The sequence below is a fragment of the Acromyrmex echinatior genome, chromosome 9 (genome assembly GCF_024713525.1).
Source record: "Acromyrmex echinatior isolate Ae372 chromosome 9, ASM2471352v2, whole genome shotgun sequence".
Taxonomy (NCBI): Eukaryota; Metazoa; Arthropoda; class Insecta; order Hymenoptera; family Formicidae; genus Acromyrmex; species Acromyrmex echinatior.
The window spans coordinates 9760889-9785387 of NC_141860.1; the positions used below are offsets into that span (position 1 = coordinate 9760889).

The window sequence follows — 24499 nt, forward strand, 5'->3', positions numbered from 1 at the left end:
TTGATACGAGTGAGAGCGGATTACAAAAGCTGTCGTTTATACGACAAAAATCTCCCGATAGTATCGCGTGTCAAACACATCAAGATGAGTCTCAACGAAGGTGTGATAGTACAAGTCAAGTGTCGAGATACATTAGTGAGTAAAAAAAAAAAACAGATTTTATTCCTGAAAGGAATTCCTGTTGCTTCTATATTTTACAATCAACTGTCAAGAGATAATAGATAATGCTATTTATATAAGCAATGACTGTTGTTCATGTAAAATAGCTAGCAATCATGAATATAAGACCAGTGAATCATCACATCATTGCATCGTCAATATATCATCTACAATTTGCTCCACCCAAGAAGCAGCGACGCTTACTCAGGAAATGGTAAATTAAATTTATTGCTTATATTAAAAAAAATTGCACGAGAATAACTCTTTGCTCTCTCTCTCTCTCTCTCTCTCTCTCTCTCTCTCTCTCTCTCTCTCTCTCTCTCTCAGTGAGAAAAAATATATCCTATTAAAAATATTATTCGAAAAAGAATAGAATGTGATATATGTAATAAAGACAACTTACATAATAGCAATTCTTTGAACGTACTATGTATCGTAATATAATAAATAAAATATTAAATATTTTAATAAGTTTTTTCATCATGTTAATGTAATATATAATGTATAATGTAATGTATAATTAAAAATTTGTAAAATTGAGTAGTAAAAAATTATAAAATTATGAGCCTGAATAATTAACTGAATTATTTCAGCTTTGTCCGTGCGCGTGTGGATTACTTATGAAAGAAGCAACTGAAAGCAAAGTGTCTATCAATCCAATGCCTATATTAAAAGATGAATTTATTAAAACGTACAAATTTATAATATTATACAAACATATAATTTTTATTCCTTTCGTTCAATATAAAATATAAATAAATAATATATAAATTTTTTCATTCCTGCAAAACTCATCACACAAATTAAATATCATATTACATATTAGTTTTTATTTCAAAATATCTCTTCTAAAAGAAATGATCGCGATTATAAAATAACATATATTTCATGTATTTTTCAGTAAACTTGGAGAGTTAGGTCTGCATTTAGATTCAAGAAAAATAAAAGTACATGGTGACACAGTAAAGGTCAAGAAAACGAAGGTGCAAAAGTTGGAAAAAGATATGAATGTCAAACATTGGATAGAGGAAGTTGTGCAATTGCGGTTACAAATGCAAATTGAGGAGCTGCATAAAAATATTCAATTTTTCAAACAAGAAAACGAGTATATTAGACACCTTTCAGAAAAATGTCGCTGTTTATCAGAAGACATAAGCAATTTACAGCCATTTCTACCGATTGGAGAAACATATTCTGGTGAGGACTTACATTCAAGATGTATAATTGATTTTTTGTATTTTTAATTTAACATATTATAGAAAGTGCATATTATGGATAGTTTCAGGACAACAATTTACGACAACGATTAAGCACTTACAAACAAAATATCACAATCCACACGGAATAATAGCCACATTAACCGAATTGTTTCAAAGTTCAATAAACATTCAACAAATCGCTGCGAAACTATTAGCACCGTTTAAAGAACATTGGAACCCGGGAGAAAAGTATTTTAGATACGACGTCAATGAATATAATCACACTATTAAGTTTCTTACATATAAATTTAAAAAAAATCAACGTTACTATATTTTTTCAGCATTGCAACGACTCATGTATCATCTGCTTCAGAAGCGCAGGCTCTTTCGGAGAAAACAAGTTCCACGATATTCGACGTTTATTAAAATATTTAGATTATATATTAAGATTATATATTTTTTTAGATAAATCACAAATAATACGTGTCAATATATAAATAATGAACATTCTATGCATAACTCATTTTGCAAAATAGTTAAAAATTCTTTCACGTACAACGTTGCAAGTCTGACAGTTAAATGTTAATGGCGCGTCATATCGATTTCACATTTGTGCGCGGGATATAGAAAAACTTCCGGCGATCGACCAAATCTTCCAAAGTATTCAAATCAGGCAGCATAGATGGAATCTCAAAAGGAAGATTAGGGTGCGCGACTATTAGCGGTGCTTGGTTGGAGCTGGAAAATCGAGTATTCATATTAATCCTGTTGCGATTGCTGGGTGTGTAATACGCTTCTGTAGACGTCGGTTGTCTGGGATAATAAGGATCATATTCCAACTCGTTCGGTACTAATGGCTCTAAAGATAGCGTCAAAGCGTGCACAGGAATTTCTGTAGTAGATTTTACGTAAGCGTTAGCTTGAATCGATCGTAACGTCTCGGAGTACGGATGGATATCTCTGTTGTAACTGGAGAAAGACTTCTTACGCAGAGGAGATGAATGCCGGTTATCTTCCGATGTCATCACTTTCGCGGGCGAAGAATTCGAGAGCGGCTCGTATGAATGATTAGGATACACGTTGCTTTTGTCGCGAGTCTCTGACGACGGCAAAGATAACGACTGTCTTGGTACCGTTGGTTTGTCGTTACGTAGATTCCAAGAATCGAACTCTTTGGTAAGTGTCCGTACAGTGGAAACTGCCATGTGGTTCCTCAAATCAGCGTTGCATATCGTGCAATTGTCGGTGATTTGCCGAGCTTGATTCCGCGTTCGATCATGATCCTTTAAGAATAGATTCGCGCTGAAGACGAAGCTGGTTTGAAACTTATTCGGCATGGATTTGTCGGGTCGTTGAATTACATGGAAAGAACGCGAAAATGCCAACCGATGATCATCGAGGGAATTGCTCGATTCCACTGGGGATCTCGTTGAGGAAGTTACGTGCGCGATTTCCTTGTCTATATTCTCGTTTGGAAGTTGAGTCGACGAATAAATAGTCGCTTGACAGTCCACGAGATAAACGTGATCGCATATCGAGGCATCTTGACGAAAAGCCGTTCCTTCGGGACATCGGTAAGTGAATTTGTTCCCGTGATCATCGCACGTGTGATATATTTTGCAATTCGCTTCGATATCAGCATAAAATCCCATAGGCCGGTTGTGACAGGAGAAGCTGGTTTTGACGGTTGGCGGAGTGGTATTCTGCGTGGGTGAACAATCGTGATTGAATCATACATCTTAAAGACCGTTAAAGTATTTAAAAGCGAGATAATTTAACTTATTTGTAAATTTATGTAAGTATAAGCAATTCCTCATTTTTTATGGCATCAATATGCGCAACTAATCCGATGTAACATAATTAGTGTTAACACAACAACACGTTTAAAATCCTATTACTTACAAAAACTTCTTCAGCGTGAGTAACAACAACAAATAACATGCATCGTATAAGATGCGATTGTAGAATCCAGTAAAACGTCATTTTTTTAAATAATCTAAAATCACTAAAAAATTGCGCGAGTTCGAATTACGCGGAAAGCAGCAGGAGCTCCGCTCCACCGTTTAGATTCTAGAAGATCACTACACGGCGTTACGAGAAGTTCAAGTGAAAGTAACTCGAGGATGAGTCTGAAGCTGTTTTCTCTCTCTCTCTCTCTCTCTCTCTTCTCTCATCTTCTACTTCCCTCTCTTTACCTTTTCCTGACAATATATCTGGCACACTTAGGCTGCGTTCTACTTGCTGCTCGTAACGCTCTTGAAGAAGAAATTTTATTTTTATTGTTTATCAAATATTAAATACGGACAAATGTTGCTCGGGAGCATTGCGAATTTTTTTACATCAAAAGTTATGTAAAAATCTCGCTTTTGCTTCTAAAAAATATAGAATCTATCACAAAATGTATTTAGATTTACAGACATTTTTTAATATATATTTTAATAGTAAATATGTAAAAATATTTAAAATATCAAATATTTAAAAAATAGTGAACTTATATAAAATATTATCAATGTATATGTATAAAGAGTCCATAAATACATAAATAAATACATAAATACATAAATATATTAATAGCTGTTTTCTAGCAAGAATAGTATAACACAATGAATTATTACATTCTTATTGTTTGCCACAATGAATATTGTTGAAGTAATAAATACGTGAAAATACAATTTTAAATATAGCGTCTTTTACTACTTCAACAATATTCACTTAGATATAATAATTAATTTTATATATAATAATTAATTTTTTCAAGGAAGTGTTTTTCTTTATTTTTTTAATGTGCATTTATGAATTTATAAAAGATACATTCTTATTTTGACAATACATTTTTTATTTCATTAAAATAACATATTACGATTAAAAATTTTTTAAAAAGCTCCAGATATAGTTAACGACTTTATCAACAATCATTAATTGCGTAAAAGTCTTGAGCGACATTTGTTAAAATCGTTTCCTGGTTTATCAATTGTTAATATCTATTTATTTTATTTCTAATAGAGTGAATAAAAAAAAATTAATAATTTCTAAAATATGCAGTTTTAATATAAATACATCAATGATATTTTTAAACAAATTTACAAGATTTGCTTATCAAAATATATTCTACAGAAAAAAAAATGGAAAATCTCATATTGAAAGAGACAAAGATTTGTAATATATCTCAGCTTTTTATTGATGACATGTATAAATATGTGCTCTAGGCATACTGGCGTTTTTCGTTTAATAAAAATAATTATAGCGAAAAACGGCGCAGAAAGTGTAATATCAAATCGATAATATAGTATACGACAATCATCAAGGCTGATACATGGCAAAACCATTGTCAAAATTTATGTAAGTCACATTTTGGGTATAAAGAACTATCGATATTTATCATTATAGGGAATACAGTTAATTAATCTTTAATTGACAGTCAGCAAATGTAGGATTATAAAAGTTTATATTAGGGGAAATTGGATTCGAGTTGCGCAAATAAGATATTTGGCCCGTGTTTATAGATTTAATTAAGGTCCGATTGCACTATCTTTACTTTAATTTTAAACGAGACTTAAACTTTATTTTTTCTGTCTCTCTAAGCTTTCAAAAAAGAAAGAGATATTTTAAGCTTCGCTTAAAGTCAAAGTAACGTTAGTGCAATCAGGCCTAAGACTTATAATGTTATTATAAGTCCATTATAAAGAAAATGAAGAATATGCTTTGCATATTATAGGCTCTTTGGCATAATTATCTGGATATGTTTTTTACATCCCCTGATTGATTTCCGAATCTATAGCGTTTCGAACTACATTCGGTTGTAGGGCTATCAAAAACTTATCTTTCTAACGTGCAAAAAGGAGTTTCATGACAATTTTTGTTCACATTGTATATTGACATGTACGCATTTATCCTATCTTGATATCTGTTTATGTGTTTGCGTCGATATTCTCATTTAACGTGAATTGTTCCGTTTCTCAGAGTGAATCTCACCGTAAAAGAGAAATGTTGGGACATTTGTCTAACCGTATATAATCCGCGGGTATTTCTATAAAATAACCATTCTAAAAGAATAACTTTCTAAATAAGAAAAATAAAATAATCCAAGATTACGCTATCGTAGCCGGTACTATTTCAACTTCTTGAGACGTATCACTTAGCATTAAAGTAGCCGTCGTTTGCTGCCGAGAATTCTGATCGATGCCTCTCGTGCTGGGTGGAACGTACGTCCACCATGCCAAAAAAAAGAAAAGAAGCGAAGCCGCTTTTCCGATGAATGCCAGCGCTAGCATATACCTGTGAAAAACATGTTTGTAACAAATTCATTTAAAACTTGTGAGAACTAATTTGCGAATCATGTCAAGGAACCACCGTGTAAATTGCCAACCTGCTCATGTAGTAGTTATCGTATACGAGGCACGCTCCTCTGTCGTCGCACGTTTCGTTCCACAAGATGCAGGTATCGTCTATAAGAGCACCGAATACCATTGGTGCCGGTATAGTTCCTAAAATCCGAACTTTGATCCACTGTATGCCTAAAGCGAATGATCGTTGATCGTCGCGCACGACTCTCAGGGTGGACGAGAGCGCTGGCATTGTACACAGGAACGTCATGAACATATTGCAAAATGCCAGGACGATGAACAGCCACAGGTACGAGCATGAACTTCCGCAGGTGGTATTGACAGCCTGGTACTGGACGACATCGCCAGTATCTTCGCTCGTCAAATTCATCGCTGGTGCGTGTATGCAGCTGCAATCCGAGTATATCTAGAAAGACAGTCGCGCGTGACATTTATTTGCTGTCCAAAAACGGAACGCTATTTTAGAAATACACCGGGGAATATACTTTGACATTGTTTATCGGTGTTTCTCGATAACATCCGGCGTGACAGGGTGAATAGTACGTGACTCCATCCACGCCGCATATAGGGTTAAATTGCAATCTAGAACATCCGCAGCCATTGTTGCAGGTGTTTTCAAGTGACAACGCGATCCTTCTGTAACAAAAGTCTCATTTTTAATAATAAAATAAGTAAACGTAATCGAACGAATCACTAATAATTTATATATTACTTCGTTGCCATTTTAAATCCATCGATAGTACAAACCTCGTGATGTTTTGATAGGGCACAGTCAATCCAGCGAAATCCAAGTTCGGGCAATTTAAAGCGAAACACAGCGTGAAAGCGATGCAGGCGGCTGTAGCCAGTAAACAAAATTTTAATATGCCAGAGCAGGGCAAATTGAAGCGTTTTATCAGGTAACCACCGAGAAATGTACCGCCGCCTCCAGCTGGTACAGTCACCAATCCTAAAAATAAGAAAACATTATTTTGTAATATAAATCATAGCGATATTAATTAATATGTCATCAATTAATATTTGTTAAAATTTTTTTTGCAGTTCTTTGCAGTTCGCATTACTTCCTTTATATCGAATCATTTCCGAAGCTTTGTGAAAATGATTTTATACAACGGTGCTTATCGAAATTCATGCTATATTATGATAGATTAATTGAATTGTGACATTATTCACCCATCAGCAACGCGGCCGAACTGGCACTGACGCTGAATTGATTTTCAATCAGTTTCGGTAGAAAAGCAGCAAATCCAGCGATGAGCAACCCTTCACTGGCACCTGCCAAGTTCAACATAAAAAATGCCGGATTTCCAAGTAATTCGGTCATAGCACGTGGCAGCTCTCGTATCTTGGAAAATGCTTCCCCCGTTGCCGCGGTAGAAGATCGAGTCGATTTCTCGTGCGCTTCTGACACCCTATCCTTGGCTAATTCCTCCGATCCTATTCAAATCATTCATCTTTTTAGAATTCAGTTTACTAAATATTCATTTAATATGTATATATATATATTGGGTCATTTAAAAAGTATCCGCGGTTTTTTCATTCAAAAATTGAACAAAAAAACCGCGTATATTTTTTAAATGACCTAATATATATATATATATATATATATATATATCTTGAAGTTTATTTATTTATTATTATTCCATCTAAAAACGTAGAAAAGATCGTACCGGGTAAAACTGCCGGAAATGCCAAAACTGGTATCGCGATGACGAAGCATATGACAGCAGCTGCCAAAAAACCGATCCACCATGCACCAACCCAGACATTACTATCAGAAGTTAACCCAATCCTAAAATTTAATGGTTTTAGGATGCAATAGATTTTCGATAAAACATATGCCTTTGGAAATATATTTAGAATTTATTTCACGTAGATCTCAGGAGTCTATTTCAAGTTTCCTTTTTAATGGATGTAAGTTGGACGAAACTAGAACACCGATTAATTTTTTTTCATTTTTATCTCGGTTGAATGAATTGTAAAAAAAACATCTGACCGATTTTTCTCCGTCGGAAAAAGATGTGAGCTAAAGGATTATTCCGAGCGCGTTTGCAAAGCACTTACATATTCTCATTTAACTTTTTGTCTAATTTGGCAATCCTAATTTCGGGTAATTAGAAATTCTCGATTGACGAAGTTTCACGTAACTTCTTTGATTAATCGCCAGTAGAGATGCAGCGAACGTTCCTTTTACGTGGTTTCGACATTAATGACGATTATTTAACTGAATAAAAGTAATTTCGTTAAAATTTTCAATGTATGCAAAATATATAATTGTAAAAATTAATATAATTGTCGATTAATAAAAAAATATAATGAAAGAAGACCATCTTTTTAACAGATAAAAGAATTTCTTCATTGAGTATACTATAGTTCCTAAAATGACACATTTTATATAATTAAAGTGAAAAAAAAAATCATATATTATTCTCATAAATATTAATAACATAAAGGATTACTGTTAAATATTTTGATAAAGGATTACTGCTAAATATTAATTGCAAATATTTATTGAGTATTTCACTTGATTCAGTGCAATTATGGAAATATATTGATAACAATGCTAATTTTCTCAAAGGTAATAAATGCGATAAATACGATAGTGAATGGAATGCTTGATACGGTAGAATCGATACTTGATCCAAGAAAAGGAATAATTTGTATAACGGTCGGAAACTATTACTAAAGAAACGGCACGCGAGGGAAGCTATAATGTAACTTATTACAGCAAGGAACTTGAAAGTGAGAAAGCGGAAAAGTGCACGTAGAGAAGTCATTCGTTTCAACCGGCTCGAGGCCAGCTACATCTGCTGCTGCCGCTGCCGCATCTCCGGCGAAACTTTTCATTTACCTGCGAAATTAAACCCGGTGCATGCACGAACGACTCTCACGTGAAGCGATAGGAGAGCCGCACCTATTACACGAATAATTTCACCTTACATTTGTCTTGTTTCTTGAAGAATCTCATTTCTCGTAAAAGAGAAAGGATGTAATTGTAACCGCAACAGTGCGACTATAGAGACGCATCGCGATTTATTTGCTCGTTCCTAGTTCATGTATATAAGATTTTTAGATATATATATATGCATGTGAGTACGAAAAAAATATGTGAAAAAAAATTTTCTCGCCTAACGATTAATTTGATTCTCACGCGGTACAGAATGACTCAACGGTCGATGAAAGGGTGCGTAGTTGGGGGAGGGTCCACGGGGAGGCGAGTAGACAAATGGAACTTGATTGTGTCCTAAGTGCTGGGGGGAAGAGCCAACAATTTTGAAGGGTAATATCGGCGTGTCACATCGTCAAACACTGGTTCGCCACTTGACATTTTCCCCATGGGATATACTGTATATCAGTAGAGTTACACGCACTATTAATCTCGGCCCATTATACGCTCTAATGATCCTGGGGAATATTTTTAACGGCAACGGTGCATTAAAGGAGCAATGTGTTTTTTTGTGTTTTCATACCTATTGGCTAAATACATGTTTCCTTTTTTTTGGAAGAGGAAATATCAAATATGTGACAATACACCAAACCGCTACCATCGTTTTGATAATTATTCTCTAAAATTAGCTAATCGGATCAGAGCGTTCGGTTGCATGCTCACCCTTGCTTTATTTAATCGACGCTTTATGCATTACGGGGAGATCATTTTACTATTAATATCGAATTCCGTACAAACGACCAATATACGCATCATCATCCGAATACTAGTGGCGAAATGACGAATATGCACATTTGCATACCATCAGATCGGCGAGTTATTCCGTTCGAAACCGCGCGTTTTCGTGTCCGTATACACCCACAATACGTGTGCTCGTGTATATTCGCGTCGGAGAGATAGACGCGAACGACCGATAAATCCTCGCGAGAATTTAATAAAGTTGCCGCTGACGCGCGACTAAACGTTCCCGCATGTTATCAGGGAAAAAAAGTGGAAAATGCGTTTGGCCTGACAACGGGAAGAGACGAATTCCGATGCCACCATCGCTACACGTTTCTCTTCCCTGTCTTCGTTCGAACGCACACCATACTATGCATTACAAATAAAATATCCATCACTCCTGTTTCATTGTCTTCCCGCGCGGAAATAAAGATGTCTGATTTATTTTTTAAAAATAACAGGAAACAGCGCGTTTGGAAAAATCGATCTGTTTAAATATTTAAATACTTACGTTGAGGAGTCCACTGTGAGAAAGTCTGTGTAAATTTTCAGTAGTTCACCACCGACAACGTAGCCTAGCGCAGGTCCTATTATAGCCATAGTATAATAAACACCTAACACACGATACATTTTGTTTTATTAATATCGATTGAGAAAAAAAATTGATATATACATTTGTGCTGCTTATACGGATCTTACCTAGATATACCGAAGACATCTTCTTCGAAACATTTTCGTCTAAATATGTAACCCCGAGCGTATAAAAGGGTGCCGCACCGGCGCCATGTAACAGCTGAGCTACCAGAAATATGGTTAAGTACACGCCACTGTAAGGCTCTAGGTCCGCTTGAACGGTAGATTGATCCGTGCAGGATATCTGAGTGGCCGAAATAATGATAAATCTGGCGTCGCCGGTTCACTAGGCAAACTACGTGAATAGAAGTGGGAAATCGAGAAAAGCACGGTATTATAAACAAGTTTCGATTAGTCACGCACGCATTGAATTACGCATTGTGTTTATTATCGATTGTGATGTAAATTTCGTTTAGGAGTCTAACGAGAGAATTTAACGTGTGTACGTTGCAATATATAACCGTGTTGTTATTAGAAGGTGTTACGGGACAAGCCACCGTTTCGATTAAACTTGTCACGTTGTGATAAAATAAATCAGATATGTAAATGAAGAATTTTAATTACATTCTATAGTAATTAATTTACCAGCTTACCGAATGGCTCGATATATTAGTGACACTTTGGCATATGTTGTCTGTTTGCTGACCTCCTCTATACGGTCCGGCAAGATAATGCGGAGATGCAAACAGCAGGCTACCTATACCTAAGACTAGAATCCCTATGCCGATATACCTACGACATTTCAGAACATCTGATTGAAATAGAATAAATTAATCACTGCAAAATTAATTCTACACTTTTATATAATACTTTCAAGAATGCATTGGATCTGAGTAAGGAGAACCATCGCTCAGTGCGTATTGTTTGGCAAGTGCTAGCTTATCATTTTTCTTTTTTTTTTTTTTTTTAATTAGGTAAAATAATTTTTTAGGAACGAACCGTCGAACTCAATATATTCCTATCTGAGATTTAAGATCTTCAGAAAGGTTATCGATTATCGATTACAAGGACGAGGGTTCCGAGACGATGCCGTAGCAAAGAAACGCGACGGGGATTAACATCGACAGTGTCGGACGAACAGGCGTTAAGATTAATATTTATGAAAGTCGTCGTATAAAACCGATATTGGTATTAATATTAATGTGTAAGGTAATGGCGCGACGCGGTATACATGTGCGTACCTTGGTTTCGACGCTTTCGCACGGCCACCAAGATAGCTTACTGGTATGAGAAGAAGAAAACTAGCTATATCGTATCCACCCGCTATCAAGCCAGTCTCCGACGATTTTAATCCAAATCTCCTCTCTATCGTCGTTATGACGACATTTACAAAACCATTCACGACCATGCCTGAAACAATGAAGATACTTGTATATTATGTATATGTATGATGCGTAACCAGTACCGTGATAGCCTCCATTCACTATCTATACGAGCAAACTTTACGATTGCTGCTCGAAACCGATAGTTTGTTTTAAAATTAAAGGACCATTTTGCGACCATTGAAAAATTTTAATTACGAATTATCACAAACGACTTTTTAATAAACATAATGAAATATGTTGTTGTGTGTATACATATATTTGCACACTGTTGAGAATTTAATGATATTACAATGTACATAAACGTTGATCTTTTTAATCTCTATTAAAGGAACACAGAATAAATGGCTCCCTTAGGATGCATCTAATAGATGTATTTTAATCCCAAAGAATCACCTCTGGCGAGAGGAAATACGTATGTTATTGTAATATATTTTAATATTTTACCAAAAATATGACGAATTTTATCAAAAATAATTTCTTGATTGGCAAGTTTACGTATTTTTCAACGATTGATAAATTTTTTTTAAATTTTCCCTTTCTGTTATCAATGCATCATTCCTTCCGATATATTAAGCTATTCTTGTTAACGCGAACTATACATTAATCGGATAATTTTCTCTCGTTATCGTCAATCATCACTCCCTTCGAGCTTATTTTCACGTAGAAGCATCAAAATTGCGGATAACGTATGACTAGTAGCGTTGCTGCGCGTCAACATCTCATCGTATCATATGTTATCAAGGAATTATGTTTCTTACAAAGATGCGGCTCGTTCGCTCTTTTTTTTTTATAATAAGAGTTTGCGAAGCGATGAGAAAATGAGTATGAAAATATTCGCGTCCCTGACACTCGCGTCTAATCTCGGAGAGAAAGTTAACGCTTCACGCACTAACGCTAACTGACAAACTCGAAAGGAGGAACTGAGAAATATTAGATTAGTGCAAAAGCTGTCTCATATCTGTCAAATGAAGTTTGAAAAGAATTTCAGTAAAAAAATATAGCGAAATTGCCACTAGCAACATTGGTTTCAACGCACTATTTTCCAATAAAAAATATTTTTATTTATTCAGAAACTTTTTAAATTATTTTTTAAACAATCTATATTACTTTTAATAAAAAATTTTTTAATAAAAATATTTTTTATTTATTTAAAAGCCTTCTCAATTACTTTTAAAAAAAAACTTTGAATTTTTTAATTAAATAAATTGAACGGAAAAATTACAAATTTTTTGCATTAATCTAATATATTAACTGACTAGCGTCTTCATAACGTTGTTATTGAAAATTTCGACGGCATTAATAAGTTTATTGACGATTTTTTGCAGCGAAGCCCCGCGTCGCGCCGAGTGAATTACCATACGAAAAGTTATCAAAACTACGTACCTTGCATCGCTCCAGCCCAACACAGCCAGAAAAGCGCCCATTTCGCAGTGCGAAATTTCTGCAAATAAATTGGCCTGAACCAGAACCAACCGCATTTCAGATTGTCCGCGGTTCTATCCGTCTCCTTCGGAATTTCCGGCTTTATTTCCGGTTTTCTCGGGCCATCCCCAAACTGTTCCGGGAAGCTAGACAGAGTCTCGTGCATGTCCGGCACCCCCGACTGTAAATTACATCAGCGAAGATTTATCTCTATCACTTTGGATATAAATAATACATATTGCATATTGCACTCCGTTTCCAATATACACCAGCGTTCTCCTCACCAGCGTTATAAAATATGATGTGTAAAATAAATGACAAAGTAGTAGTAACGATAAATTCAACGAACTCGCATGTGGCGTGCGCAAAACGACATGATTGTCTCTAACAATAAATAGAAGAGAGAATATGCTACAATCTCTGTGACCTACGGTCTCGAGTGATAGCTGTCTACAAGCGTTTCATTCCATATGCCGATGGTTACAAACCAAATATTAGCCAGACGTTGTTTTTTTTTCTTTATTTTTTCGACTCTCCTTGTAAATCGCGACAGATATATTAAAAAACACAAAATCGATTGCAACATCGTATCAAACGATACTCACGCTAAATGTGAACTTGTCCCTCATAATTATCGACAATTTCCACGAAGCGTGGCAAGAATCTATAAATTCCACTTAGCTTCCACTTCTTTATCTTAAATCTTTCGATAACAATCGATCGTAAAAATATGGTCTCTAAACATTTAGTAACGAAATATTTTACTAATACTTCAATGTTCTCATTAGACAGAGACCATTTCCACTCAATTGGTCAGAGATCACAACTTCCTTTTCGAAAAAGATGTCAGCCCATTGATAAGAAATCTTCAATGATAAATTTTACTTTATCAATTAACAGAAATAAGCAGCGATTAATTCATCGCGCTGTTTCTAACTTTTCACAGCTGATGGAAAGTTTGTTTGTTCAATGACGAGTATTATTGTCTTCGAAGCACTGTTGTTTGCATTTTCCATCTTGTACTCTTTTTTTCTCTCTCACCTTCTCTCTCTCTCTCTCTCTCTCTCTCTCTCTCTTTCTTTTATTGTTAGTAATTTCTATTTGTAAAGTTTTAATTACAATTCCCTCAACCGGCAAAAACTTGCCGATAGTAAAATATACATCGTTCCATCAAACTGTATCAAACACGAAGCTCGTACTCCGTCCCGTTGAACTCGTCAATTTCGATTCCGTGTAATCGAAAGCCAATCGAAAATAGCGCACCTTTCCCGATACGATTTCCACGACCGCGATTCTATCGTTTACGTCGTCATTTTATCGTTTGCAATATCACGATCCACGATTTATTTCTCGATTTATTTCTCACTGATTCTGATTGGTACTCCGAGTAGACCTACTTTCGTATTGTAAAAAAAATGTATTGCAGTGGAGAGGATATTTCGTTACGCCTTCATGAAAAAAATGATTATGATAAAAATTTTAATAAATCCGTTAATATATGTCTAATTTTACGCGCGCGTCTTTCACGTTCGCGGTCATTCTCAATCGTTAAAAAATCGGAGGACTAAGGAACACGTAGCGGCTAAGAGCGCGCATCGCACGCGACTGAACTCTGAAGTCCGCACCCACGCTCCAAGCTCGCGCTCGCGCTTCTGCTCTCACAGTTTTCCCCGTTGAGTTTAAACGTAGTGTAGATAACCCCCCCCCCTCTCTCTCTCTCTCTCTCTCTCTTTCTCTCCCTCTATTTCCCCTCTCCCCTTCTCTCTCTCATTCTATCTCTCTGCTATCAACCTACCACCTGCTTTTATCACAGACATACCTTTTCTCCTACCCCATCTCTCTCCCTCTCTCTCCCCCCCCCCACCCCCTCTCTTCTTTCTCTTCCCCGCCTATCGTTACCTCCGACTTATACTGTATACACACTCTTCTTCCTACTCTTCTCCGATCCGCTATAAACCATCCCTACTAAGCTGTTGCTTCGCCATCAAGACGTACGAGCTACCCGATTCCATTCGTCATTTAAATGTGATCAAGTTTATTGGCTTTTGTAGGAAATTTATGCATCTTGCGTAATAACATGAAGTTCCTTGCGCGAAGCTCGAGCTGACTAATAAGCGCTTGACATATGTATTCACAAGAATTTACATCGCCCGTGCTCGCTTGCGGTGTTTTAACTGCTAATTAGTGAATACTCGTTATCAACCTCGACCGCAGAGAGATAACATTTGTCTTATAGCATTGTGTTATTATTATTAATTTTAATTACGGCCTAAACTAAGTTACAGACAAAATATAAATCTGATGCTGTTATTCACATTTTTATCTACTGGATTCTGCCTATCTGTGTTACGCCTTTGATTGTTGAGTACGCAAGTATTAAATTGCTTGTCAAAATCATAAACTTATAGGTATGTAAGTCGCTACAAATTTAGTATAGATAATTTATAAAGTTTACAAAATCGAAAAAGTTTACAATAACAAACTTGGCTTGAAAGAAGTTTGCACTCGAAATTTATTATTTTACATTTTTTAAAGACAAGTCTCGATCTTACAAAATACATCTCTCTCTTAAAAATTTGAATTTTGATTCTTCGCCAACGATATCAATGTTTACTACGAAACTCGATCTATCGCATCCACTATATGTAACTGTTAGAATGCGTATTGTCATTGTGTAGGAACGATCAATATATGGAACAGGATAAAATATCTCAGATCAGATAAGTAAAAAAGTTTGAGATATCACAGATAAAATGCAACTAACAAAACTAGTGCAGTACATTTTTATCTGAATTATTACGACACATACAATGTAGAAAAGAATGAAAAAGACTAAACGAGACGACGATAAGGGAAATTTCAATATTCTCTCGGAAATGCCGAAATTTCTAAAGTGCTTGGGAGAGTAGACAACTGAAAGACAAGCGTAGGTCAGGTCGGATATATCAAACATCGTGAACGCGCTTGAATTTATGGTAGCAATAACGCCGGTACGTAGAGAGGCGAGAAGATCGAAATAAATCACTATGATAATATCGCCTCTTAAAGAGGCTGGTACAAAATACAGAGCTCGTCGAGCAAGGGGAACACCCTCGCTTATACTCGTATAATATAAAAATCGACTTATTTTTCGATCGCGTGCGGCGAAAGTAATCGAAAAAAAAAAAAAAAGGATGGACCGGTAAAACAACGGAACCGAATGGATTCGTGTTGATGTCGTTTAAAATCAGAAATTATGCGTGCGTAGGAATGGAAAGTATTCGCTCTCGCGGTAGCAACTATTTACCGTGTCAAATTAAATATCACGTCCATCTGCCTCGCGGACAGTGATTATTCGCTCGGTGAAGGCGGACGCGCGTCACTGAAAATGAAAAAAAAAAAAAAGAGAAAAAAAAGGAAAGAGCCGCATTATGCATAAATATGTGTATACATGTACATACATACGTGGAATGGCATATTTTATTACACAATGCAAACGACTCGAACAGAGTAAACGGAGATTGCGCATGTTGCACGAGGGGTTGGACGAGGGAATGAGAGAGGCAAAATAAATACTCTTACGGGGACCATCGCGCGGCGCACGTTTCACAATCCACGCGACCGCTTCGACATAAATTTCGTGGATTTAATAAAGATTCATGGCTTCCGCTTGCAGAGTGTACGGCTGCCGTGTATGAGTCTGCTCGTCGGGAAGACGAGCGAGCGGACGTCGTCTCTTACGACGATCGTTTCACCCCATAGGCGTCGAATTTCTTACGAAATTTATGCCAAACGGTCCAAATGCATTCCAAGTGCCTCAGGTGTTACAAAGAGCCTTGATCGTAAGGAACTGTAATGTCTCGATTTCCGAGAATTACTAAAGGATGAACGTGTAATTTTCGTCGAAAAGGAAGGAATAATATATCGGAATAAATTCGTGACGAACGTCGCGATTTTCTTACCGGACAGGATATTCATCGTGACGCCTATGACAATAGACAAACAACGACTTATGTCAATGCTCGAGGGCGTAGGCGGTCGCGGACGGGCAACACGATGGAGGTCGCGTCAGAAAGCATTTATTCATTTTATAATTTGCCGTCTAAAATATGCCATTTGCAGCAACAGAGAGACGTATTGGGGAAGAATAAGAATGATAGAACCAACTCTAAATCCCGATGTTATGCGGAATCTTATCGCATGTGAAAGTCCTGCTTCTCTTCGTCGCTTTCGACCGCGCGGAAGTCGCTCGGCGTGTCTGTGTGCCTCTTGATACGCGCATCGCGATCTCTTTTAATCCTCTTATACGAATGCGAGTCACGGCATAAAACCTATGCTGACTGAAAAATCCACGAATGATTGGTCCGTGGATTCCTCGTGTCGTTCGAGAGGTGACTGACATCAGTCGCGATTCGTATTCGATTCTTTTATCGATGGAACGGAGGTCCTTTATACGCGGGATAAAATATTTCCTGCTTCGCACGATGGTTATCCATCGACCTGGAGAGCGAAGGACGGGGGTGTGAGGAGGTGGGGGAGGGGGAGAGGGGGTAGTAAACCGAGGCGATATCTGCAGTCGTGTATATAATGAAATATACTTTCGTGGCGTCCCCTTTTTGCCGCTCGGTCCTTTCTCGTTCGAAATGAAAACGAGTGTCTCCAAAGAGCTTTGCTCTCGTCTACCGACACGTTCGATATTTCGTACTTTTCTTTATGCCGACACACATGTTTTCTTCCTCGCGAGGAAGTTTCTCAACGACGAGAGAGCCGATAGGCCGTTTTGCGACGCGCGACATAAAGCGCGCCGGTTGCCATTTAGATTTCCTCCTTTTGGTTAGAAATGTTACGTTTCAGCTGAAAACGCGAATATGGCGCAGACAAGTTTATATCGCGTGAGAAAATTTTTTACATTCTTCTTGATTATTGACGTAATGTCTGATGTAATATCTGCATAGTCGTAAAGCGACTAAAAATTTTTCAGGGATAAGTCTGTAATTGTATGATAATTAATACGATCACATATGGTTTGCATTTTTGAAGCGACAACGAGACGAAAAGTTAGCGGAAAGTGCATCCCACTAATCAATAGACAACTTTCGTTTATACAACATGCCCGTGACCAATGTATTCCTAGCAACTATATTCAGGAGTAACTCGATTTACGGGAATGCAAAGTGAATATGCCAAACAGCTTGTTAATGCAAATTAAACGGCACTCAGCCGACAAACAGGCATTTTGCGAAGCAGATGCCAATTATTTAGACGTTTCCTCTCCCGTCACTCCACTTTCTCCGATATTGACGCGCGGCACAACAAAGCAAGTATTTCTTTTTCATGCAATTTCAATAATTAAAGAACAGTGCGATTGTGCACCTGATCTCTCTCAAAATTTCTGTCTTTCTGAAATTTTAGATTATGTATAAGATCGTCCGGGTAGATTTTTGGGATTGTTGTAAAAAAGATGATATATTCTAAATGCTATTCTTTTTCGCTGGAACTGCCTCAAGGATAGTTAAAATAAAGAATTCAGAATATTCTTTGATTGAAAAAAAACATATTAAATTTAAGAAATTAATTAAAATCAAAATATGCTGAATAAAGATTCTTATAAAACCTGCAAGGAATTATTATAAATGTAGGGATGCTTATAAATAAGCATATTTTCTTAGAACTTAAATCAGAATTGGTAAAAAACATATATAAAACTTAAAAACATGTTTAATCGATGTTGTAAACATGCTTTAAATAATGTTTCTTTTAATACTATTTAAAACATATGTAAACATATTTAAAAAATTAAAAATATATTTAAAAAGAAAAAGTTAATAAATATATGTTCCTTTTAAAATAAATATATTTAAAAAAAAAAGAAAAAACACAATATTATGTTAAAAAAAAATTCTTTTGTCAATCCTAATTTAAATTCTATAAATAAATAATAACGTTGAAAAATTAATCCTGTGTTTTCTACAATCTTATTTCAGCCTAAAAATATCATCGAATTCCATACTCAGACTTTGTACATGCTTATATGTATACATATCGCAATAACAAATGTAACTATTTTTGTAACATAAGACACTAAATATTACATAATTATACTTTTTTATATATTAATGTGCGTTTATGGTGGATTATATCTATGGTAATATCCATGGTATACACCGTAGACATGAGCATACGCGAGTTATTCATGCGATTTTATTAAGTAAACTTCCTTTTATTACATATATGTATTACTCTACAAAAATTATTAAAAAGCTTAAAACAAGAAAAATCATTTTAATATATTTTTTATGCATGGTAAATCGACTAATTATTTAAAATTATAAATTATCGACGCAACATGACATACACATACGCTTTCTCTCTCTCGTTTTCTTCTTTTTCTTTTCCTTCCTCTTTCTCTTTCTTTCTCTTTCTCTTTCCACTTTTTACAATTTTTCATGCTTTTGAACACGGTCCATTAATTGAGACAATGTCGAAGTACGCCGTAACTTCCGCGTTCTGACTCTCCTTTTTCTATCATTATTTTTTTCTTCGACGTTTCATCACGACGGGCGGCGCTACTTCACATAATTGCAGTGCAATCGCTCAGCCCGCTTTTCCGGGCTTTAAGTCGGCATAAAACCGTTTCGTTCGTACGAGAGCGATGTTACCGAAAATAAGATACTACAATAGGAATGAAAAACGAAACCGGGTATAAGCTACAGTCTACCCTATTCAAGAGTTTCGTCAGACTTTCTAATGGAAGAAAACTCATAGAAAACAGTACTTTGCTTTGTTTCGATTGCTATTTTCAAGTGTTGCACTAACACGCATCGTATTACGAAAAAATATGTGTAGAAAAGTCAACAAATAAATATGCGCTTCGTAAATCATTTCGTTTTATAACTATTTACTTCTGAAATTAACCTTTCAATCGGGCAAGTCCGGAGGCATCAATCGCAAAAATCAGAATGGCTGAAACCAGCAAAAAGTAACTAAGTTACTCCAAAGTCAATCAATTCACAGGGAAAACGGTTGCGGAAATATCGACGCATATATGCAGATTAACTAGAGATAATTTCTCTGCAAAAACACACTACGCTCAATATAACTCACAAAAAGGAAAATCAAAGAATTATAATTGCATTTTCAGCAAAAGCATTAAAGTTGCAGCTAACATTAAACAGTTAACTTTCCCGATGCTAAGTATTTCATAAAATCACAAAGAGATATACTTAAGCCACCAAAATACAATTGCGCCAATCTGGCTTTCTACAGGTCGGCTTTCCTAAAAACACGCGTATGCGTTATTATATTATCTGTCTGGAGAAAAACGCGACAATATCTCGAACCTACCTACCAATAGCTCCGCCTTACATATACTTATGCAAATTTCCAGAGTATGCAGATGCAAATTTTCGCAAACGCAAACACCGTTGGGGCAGGTAAAATGCGCTGGGTTACGGCAGTTGTTTATTCTTTCGAGACACCATGCGATAGGATACGGTGGCAAACTCCTGCCTTATCGTCCATAAGATTAAAATGAAGTTCAAGTTTATTAAAGAAAGAAGAGAGAAAGTATACACAGGACCAAGAATAATGACAAGATTTTTAATGTAATATTGAACAAGAAAGTTTTATTGACTCAGAAGATAATTTTCACATTTCCAGTATAAATTTTTATGTCGACATAAGTAATTAAATGTCTAAAAGTTGTGAAAAATTAATGCAATTTTGTGTTAAAAAATTGACGTTAAAAGATAAAGAAGAATAATAAGAAAAATTACATGAATGTTTTTTGTGTATGGTTTGTAGAATAAAATAATTTTGTTGATAAGAAACAAAATTCAGAATAGATTTATAAAAATATCATCATATTAACTTTTTTACGCATAATTATTTTATAAAAAGATATAATTAGTTGCATTTTGAAAGAAGGATTAAATTTTGGCTATTAAGTTTCCATGAAGTTAATATGAAGAAAAAGTTCTGAGATATGCAAATTATATATTATATTAAAGAGCTACTTAAGCGAACTCGAATGACTTGGACAAACATCGGGAACATGAAAGAAATCATAATTATAGACAATGCTATTTATTGATATCAATCACATTTCATATTTTTATCAATTATGATCATATTTATTGATAAGAAGTTGTTAAGTAAGACATCAAAACATCTCAAGAACTAAACAATAAACTTTTATTGTTATTTAATGTATAACTTGATAAATTATTTAAAGTCATGATTTAGAACCGAACGATCATTACTTATATTGAACTCTTCGTCACTCGTGAATTACTTAAAAATCTCTAAATTATATATATATTTAAGTAAAATATGTATTTAAGTAATAAAATAATAATCATTGTTGATGTCTTGACGTTTTACTTAATAACTTTTTATCAATAAATATGATAGCGTTAGATTGATTGTCTTTGATGATTTTTCTCACATTGTTATATTGTTTTCCCAAGATAAGCAATACATTACTTGACTCACACTTAAATAATCCTTTAATATGCTGTATAATTTGCACACCTTGGAATTCTTCATGTTAACTAAAAAACATTCCAAACTTAATATCCTTTTTTATTTAGAATGTATCACATTGAAATATAAATTACGGCATTTCAGTTATTTACATTATACAATGACAGCGAGATTTGTTAAATTTATAGCATTTAGTAGAACGTGTGATTATTTTTCTCCAATTTTATATCTCTGAAAAATAATTAAAAGTCAAAAGTAACGGAACGAGAGAATTCAAATAAATCAATTTTATCTTCCCTCCAGGTATCACGTGGTTCGAGCATTTAAATTACTCTTATAACAACGCGCGGTGCGTTAGAAATTCAATTAGCTCAATTTTGATTATCGTAAGAACTTTGCGTAAAAATTTTCTTATTCATCTACGTGTTCACATATAGAATACAAAACAGTAGCTAACTATGTTTAAAACAAAGATTTAAATAATTCATAATAATTACTGTGTTATATATCAAAATCATCATTGTATCAAAAAGATATTACAATGTTTATGTATATATATATATATATATATATATATATATATATATATGTATTATAGCAGCACACCCAACAGAGACAATTTTTATGAATCACTACTATACTCATTATTCAGTTTATACTATTAAATTTATTTGTAATACTGCATATATTCATCTTTTAATGAAATTATTATTTAGTATTATTAACTTACCGTTGGTGCGATGCCATCGTTATAACCTAAATTATCTATTCCTGTCATGTCGCAATCTGTAAAACAATTATAAAAGTTATTATTAATATATAAAATGATGTAAATTGATATAAATTATTGTACCATTTATTATATGATTTATTATAGTTATTTATGTGATATTATATTATTTATTCATTGTATTATTAATAAAACAGTTATATATTAGATAATAACAATTTATTAAATGGTACATTATATCATTTATTTCTGAAAATACTCATAGCTGACACAGCGAAATAGTGCTCTGCAAAATATTTTTTTTTATTAAAATAATATTATATCATTAACAAGAAAAATTGATTTAAAAAATGATTAAAAATTTATCACAATGTACAAAAAAATCAAACATCTCTGTACTTTATTCAAACATTAAAAGAGTAGATATTTTTGAATGTTCCTGTAGCATCTTAGTAAGACGATCGTTGATAGATGCATATAATGCATAATAATGTTCAATCGAAGTAACAGGATAATGGACATCATGTTAGATTATTATGCACCCTGCGCGGAATGTGTCCAGACTTAATCTTTTTATATGAATCGAATTTAAGGTTCGTTTGTAGTAGGTCATCTTGTGGGAAAACTTTCAATTCTATTAAGTATGTTTTCTCAAAAGTTTAACAGTATGATGATTGCAAATGAACCAGTCTCATGTCCACAAGCAACAACTTATGACTACATGACCGATATTCATATAGTTGATTTTATTTTTCGAACCGTTTTAAATACAGCCTTAAAATGTCAGAACAACAATCACATTTTAAAATGATTACTTAAGATGATCACATCACTTAAAATAATTTCTTAAAATAAGAACCGCTATTATATTAGTTGTTTTTTTGCACTTAGTTTCTTCGAAGTGATAAAATAGATTAAAAAAAGTCTTTTTTTTTTTTAGTTTTGAACATGTATAATTATTACTTTCTGGTGATCGTACTGATTATTTAAAATATAAAGAAACGGGCGAAAGTTCAAAGGTACACGATCAAGTATTATAGAATAAATACAAACAATCGAAATTATCTTTAAAAGATAGAATTCAATATGATTCTTCTATAATTTTTCCATTTTTTTCATATTTATCGTATTGTGTTACAATGATTACAATCTTTGCAATCAATTTATTTGTTTCAATCATTTTTTTTCTTTTAAATACATATCTCTTTTTCATAAAGAACTTTTAAATTTTATAAACAAAACGTTTTTACTGATATCGTTTTAATGTCTTTCGTTTTCTATAATCTCCATTCAACGTTCTGACAAAATTCATGCATTTCTTTCGTAACAAAATACAATTTAGTCTGCAAAATGAAAACATTTTTCCACGTCCTCAAAAGATACAAAAATGTTCTATTTATACTGTTTCGCAATAAATTATGGATTATCCATAAACGTCAGACTTAATAAATCGCAATCGATTCAATAAAGCAGTATGTGTATCGTTACATTTTTCTCGAATTGAAAAGACTGGCAAAAAGATGATATAACGTATTTCTTTCAAATTTATTTGATCGAAACTCACGTAGGAGTCGTGCTTTATCGTGAATACGTAATAACATATGTTTCTACCGTAATGGACGTACCGATAATATAAAAGTTTTTATCGTTATGGATTGTTCAATCGAACATTCCTTCTGTTCTTTTCCTCTTTTTAATTCTCCTAAAATAATACATACGCGAGGTAAAAAATGGAAAAATAACGCGAGAAAGAAGAAATGTCAGAATTACTGTTGTAAATCACCGTACCGCTGATTTCTCGACTCTAAGCTAATTATATGAGTCTCGATGGATACTATAATGGTGTGCTTCCGTTAATTAATTTGCGTCTGCTGTACATCTCTTTCGCATCGCTATATTATTAATTAACGTAACGTTCATAGGCTTATGAACAAAACGAAGACAAAAAGTGATTATAGCTACATTCTATAACTAAAACTAGATGCGACCGTTTCCTTCTCTTCTTCTGACATTTAACGCTTAAAAATTATATACGTGTAAAAATTTACATAAAGCCCGAAACAAATCTGTTTTATTGTGTAATCACACAATATTGTTGTATATTAATTTTAATAATTCTTTTTACATGATACATTAACAATTAACGATTTATTTATAATACCGTAATTTTAAGCATGAAGTATTTACAATTACTTACTTATTATGTAATTAACATTTACATATAATTATAATATGTTTGCTGTTATGTAATTTTGTGTTACTTACCGTATTAAAAAATATCTAGACGCGGATTTTGAGTCCGATACACCGAAGATAAAGTTTTGTAATTCGTATCGATCCGATACAACACATGATTATATAATTCCGTTGTGGTAGAATTAACATTCATTATAGCATGTTTCTGTCTTTAAAAAGCAAAAAACTCGCGATAACGCATCGCGTTTTACTTCGCGTACACTGATGCGAACAAGTCCACGAGTTCAAGACGACTGCTTTGGATGCTTACTAACTAACTGAACTTGATGTAGCCTCAAGTCAGTGACTGGCCTCGGAGAGTG

The 24499-nt window shown here is 34.3% G+C and overlaps 2 protein-coding genes across 4 annotated transcripts; both read right to left on the reverse strand.

Annotated features, from left to right (window-relative positions):
• Positions 1 to 1910: 1910 nt before the first annotated feature.
• LOC105153440 (hypothetical protein) lies at positions 1911 to 4368 on the reverse strand. Its single transcript, XM_011068285.2, has 2 exons — positions 3261 to 4368; positions 1911 to 3061 (listed from the first exon to the last, which is right to left on the reverse strand). The coding sequence occupies exons 1-2, from the start codon at positions 3339 to 3341 to the stop codon at positions 1952 to 1954; spliced, it is 1191 nt and encodes a 396-aa protein (XP_011066587.1). The 5' UTR covers positions 3342 to 4368; the 3' UTR covers positions 1911 to 1951.
• Positions 4369 to 4511: 143 nt separating this feature from the next.
• Oatp26F (Organic anion transporting polypeptide 26F) lies at positions 4512 to 24466 on the reverse strand. Of its 3 annotated transcripts, XM_011068282.2 has the most exons (13): positions 24207 to 24466; positions 21942 to 21997; positions 12710 to 12929; positions 11183 to 11351; positions 10595 to 10733; positions 10068 to 10245; positions 9880 to 9982; positions 7372 to 7493; positions 6875 to 7138; positions 6449 to 6650; positions 6187 to 6337; positions 5725 to 6107; positions 4512 to 5633 (listed from the first exon to the last, which is right to left on the reverse strand). In XM_011068282.2, exons 2-13 carry the CDS (start codon positions 21987 to 21989, stop codon positions 5447 to 5449), a joined length of 2166 nt encoding a protein of 721 aa, XP_011066584.1. In that variant the 5' UTR covers positions 21990 to 21997; positions 24207 to 24466; the 3' UTR covers positions 4512 to 5446. The 3 variants fall into 3 exon arrangements, with proteins under 3 accessions (XP_011066584.1, XP_011066585.1, XP_087265991.1); XM_011068283.2 differs by lacking the exons at positions 21942 to 21997; positions 24207 to 24466 and adding an exon at positions 13354 to 14438; XM_087409865.1 differs by lacking the exons at positions 21942 to 21997; positions 24207 to 24466 and adding an exon at positions 13033 to 14438.
• Positions 24467 to 24499: the final 33 nt, after the last annotated feature.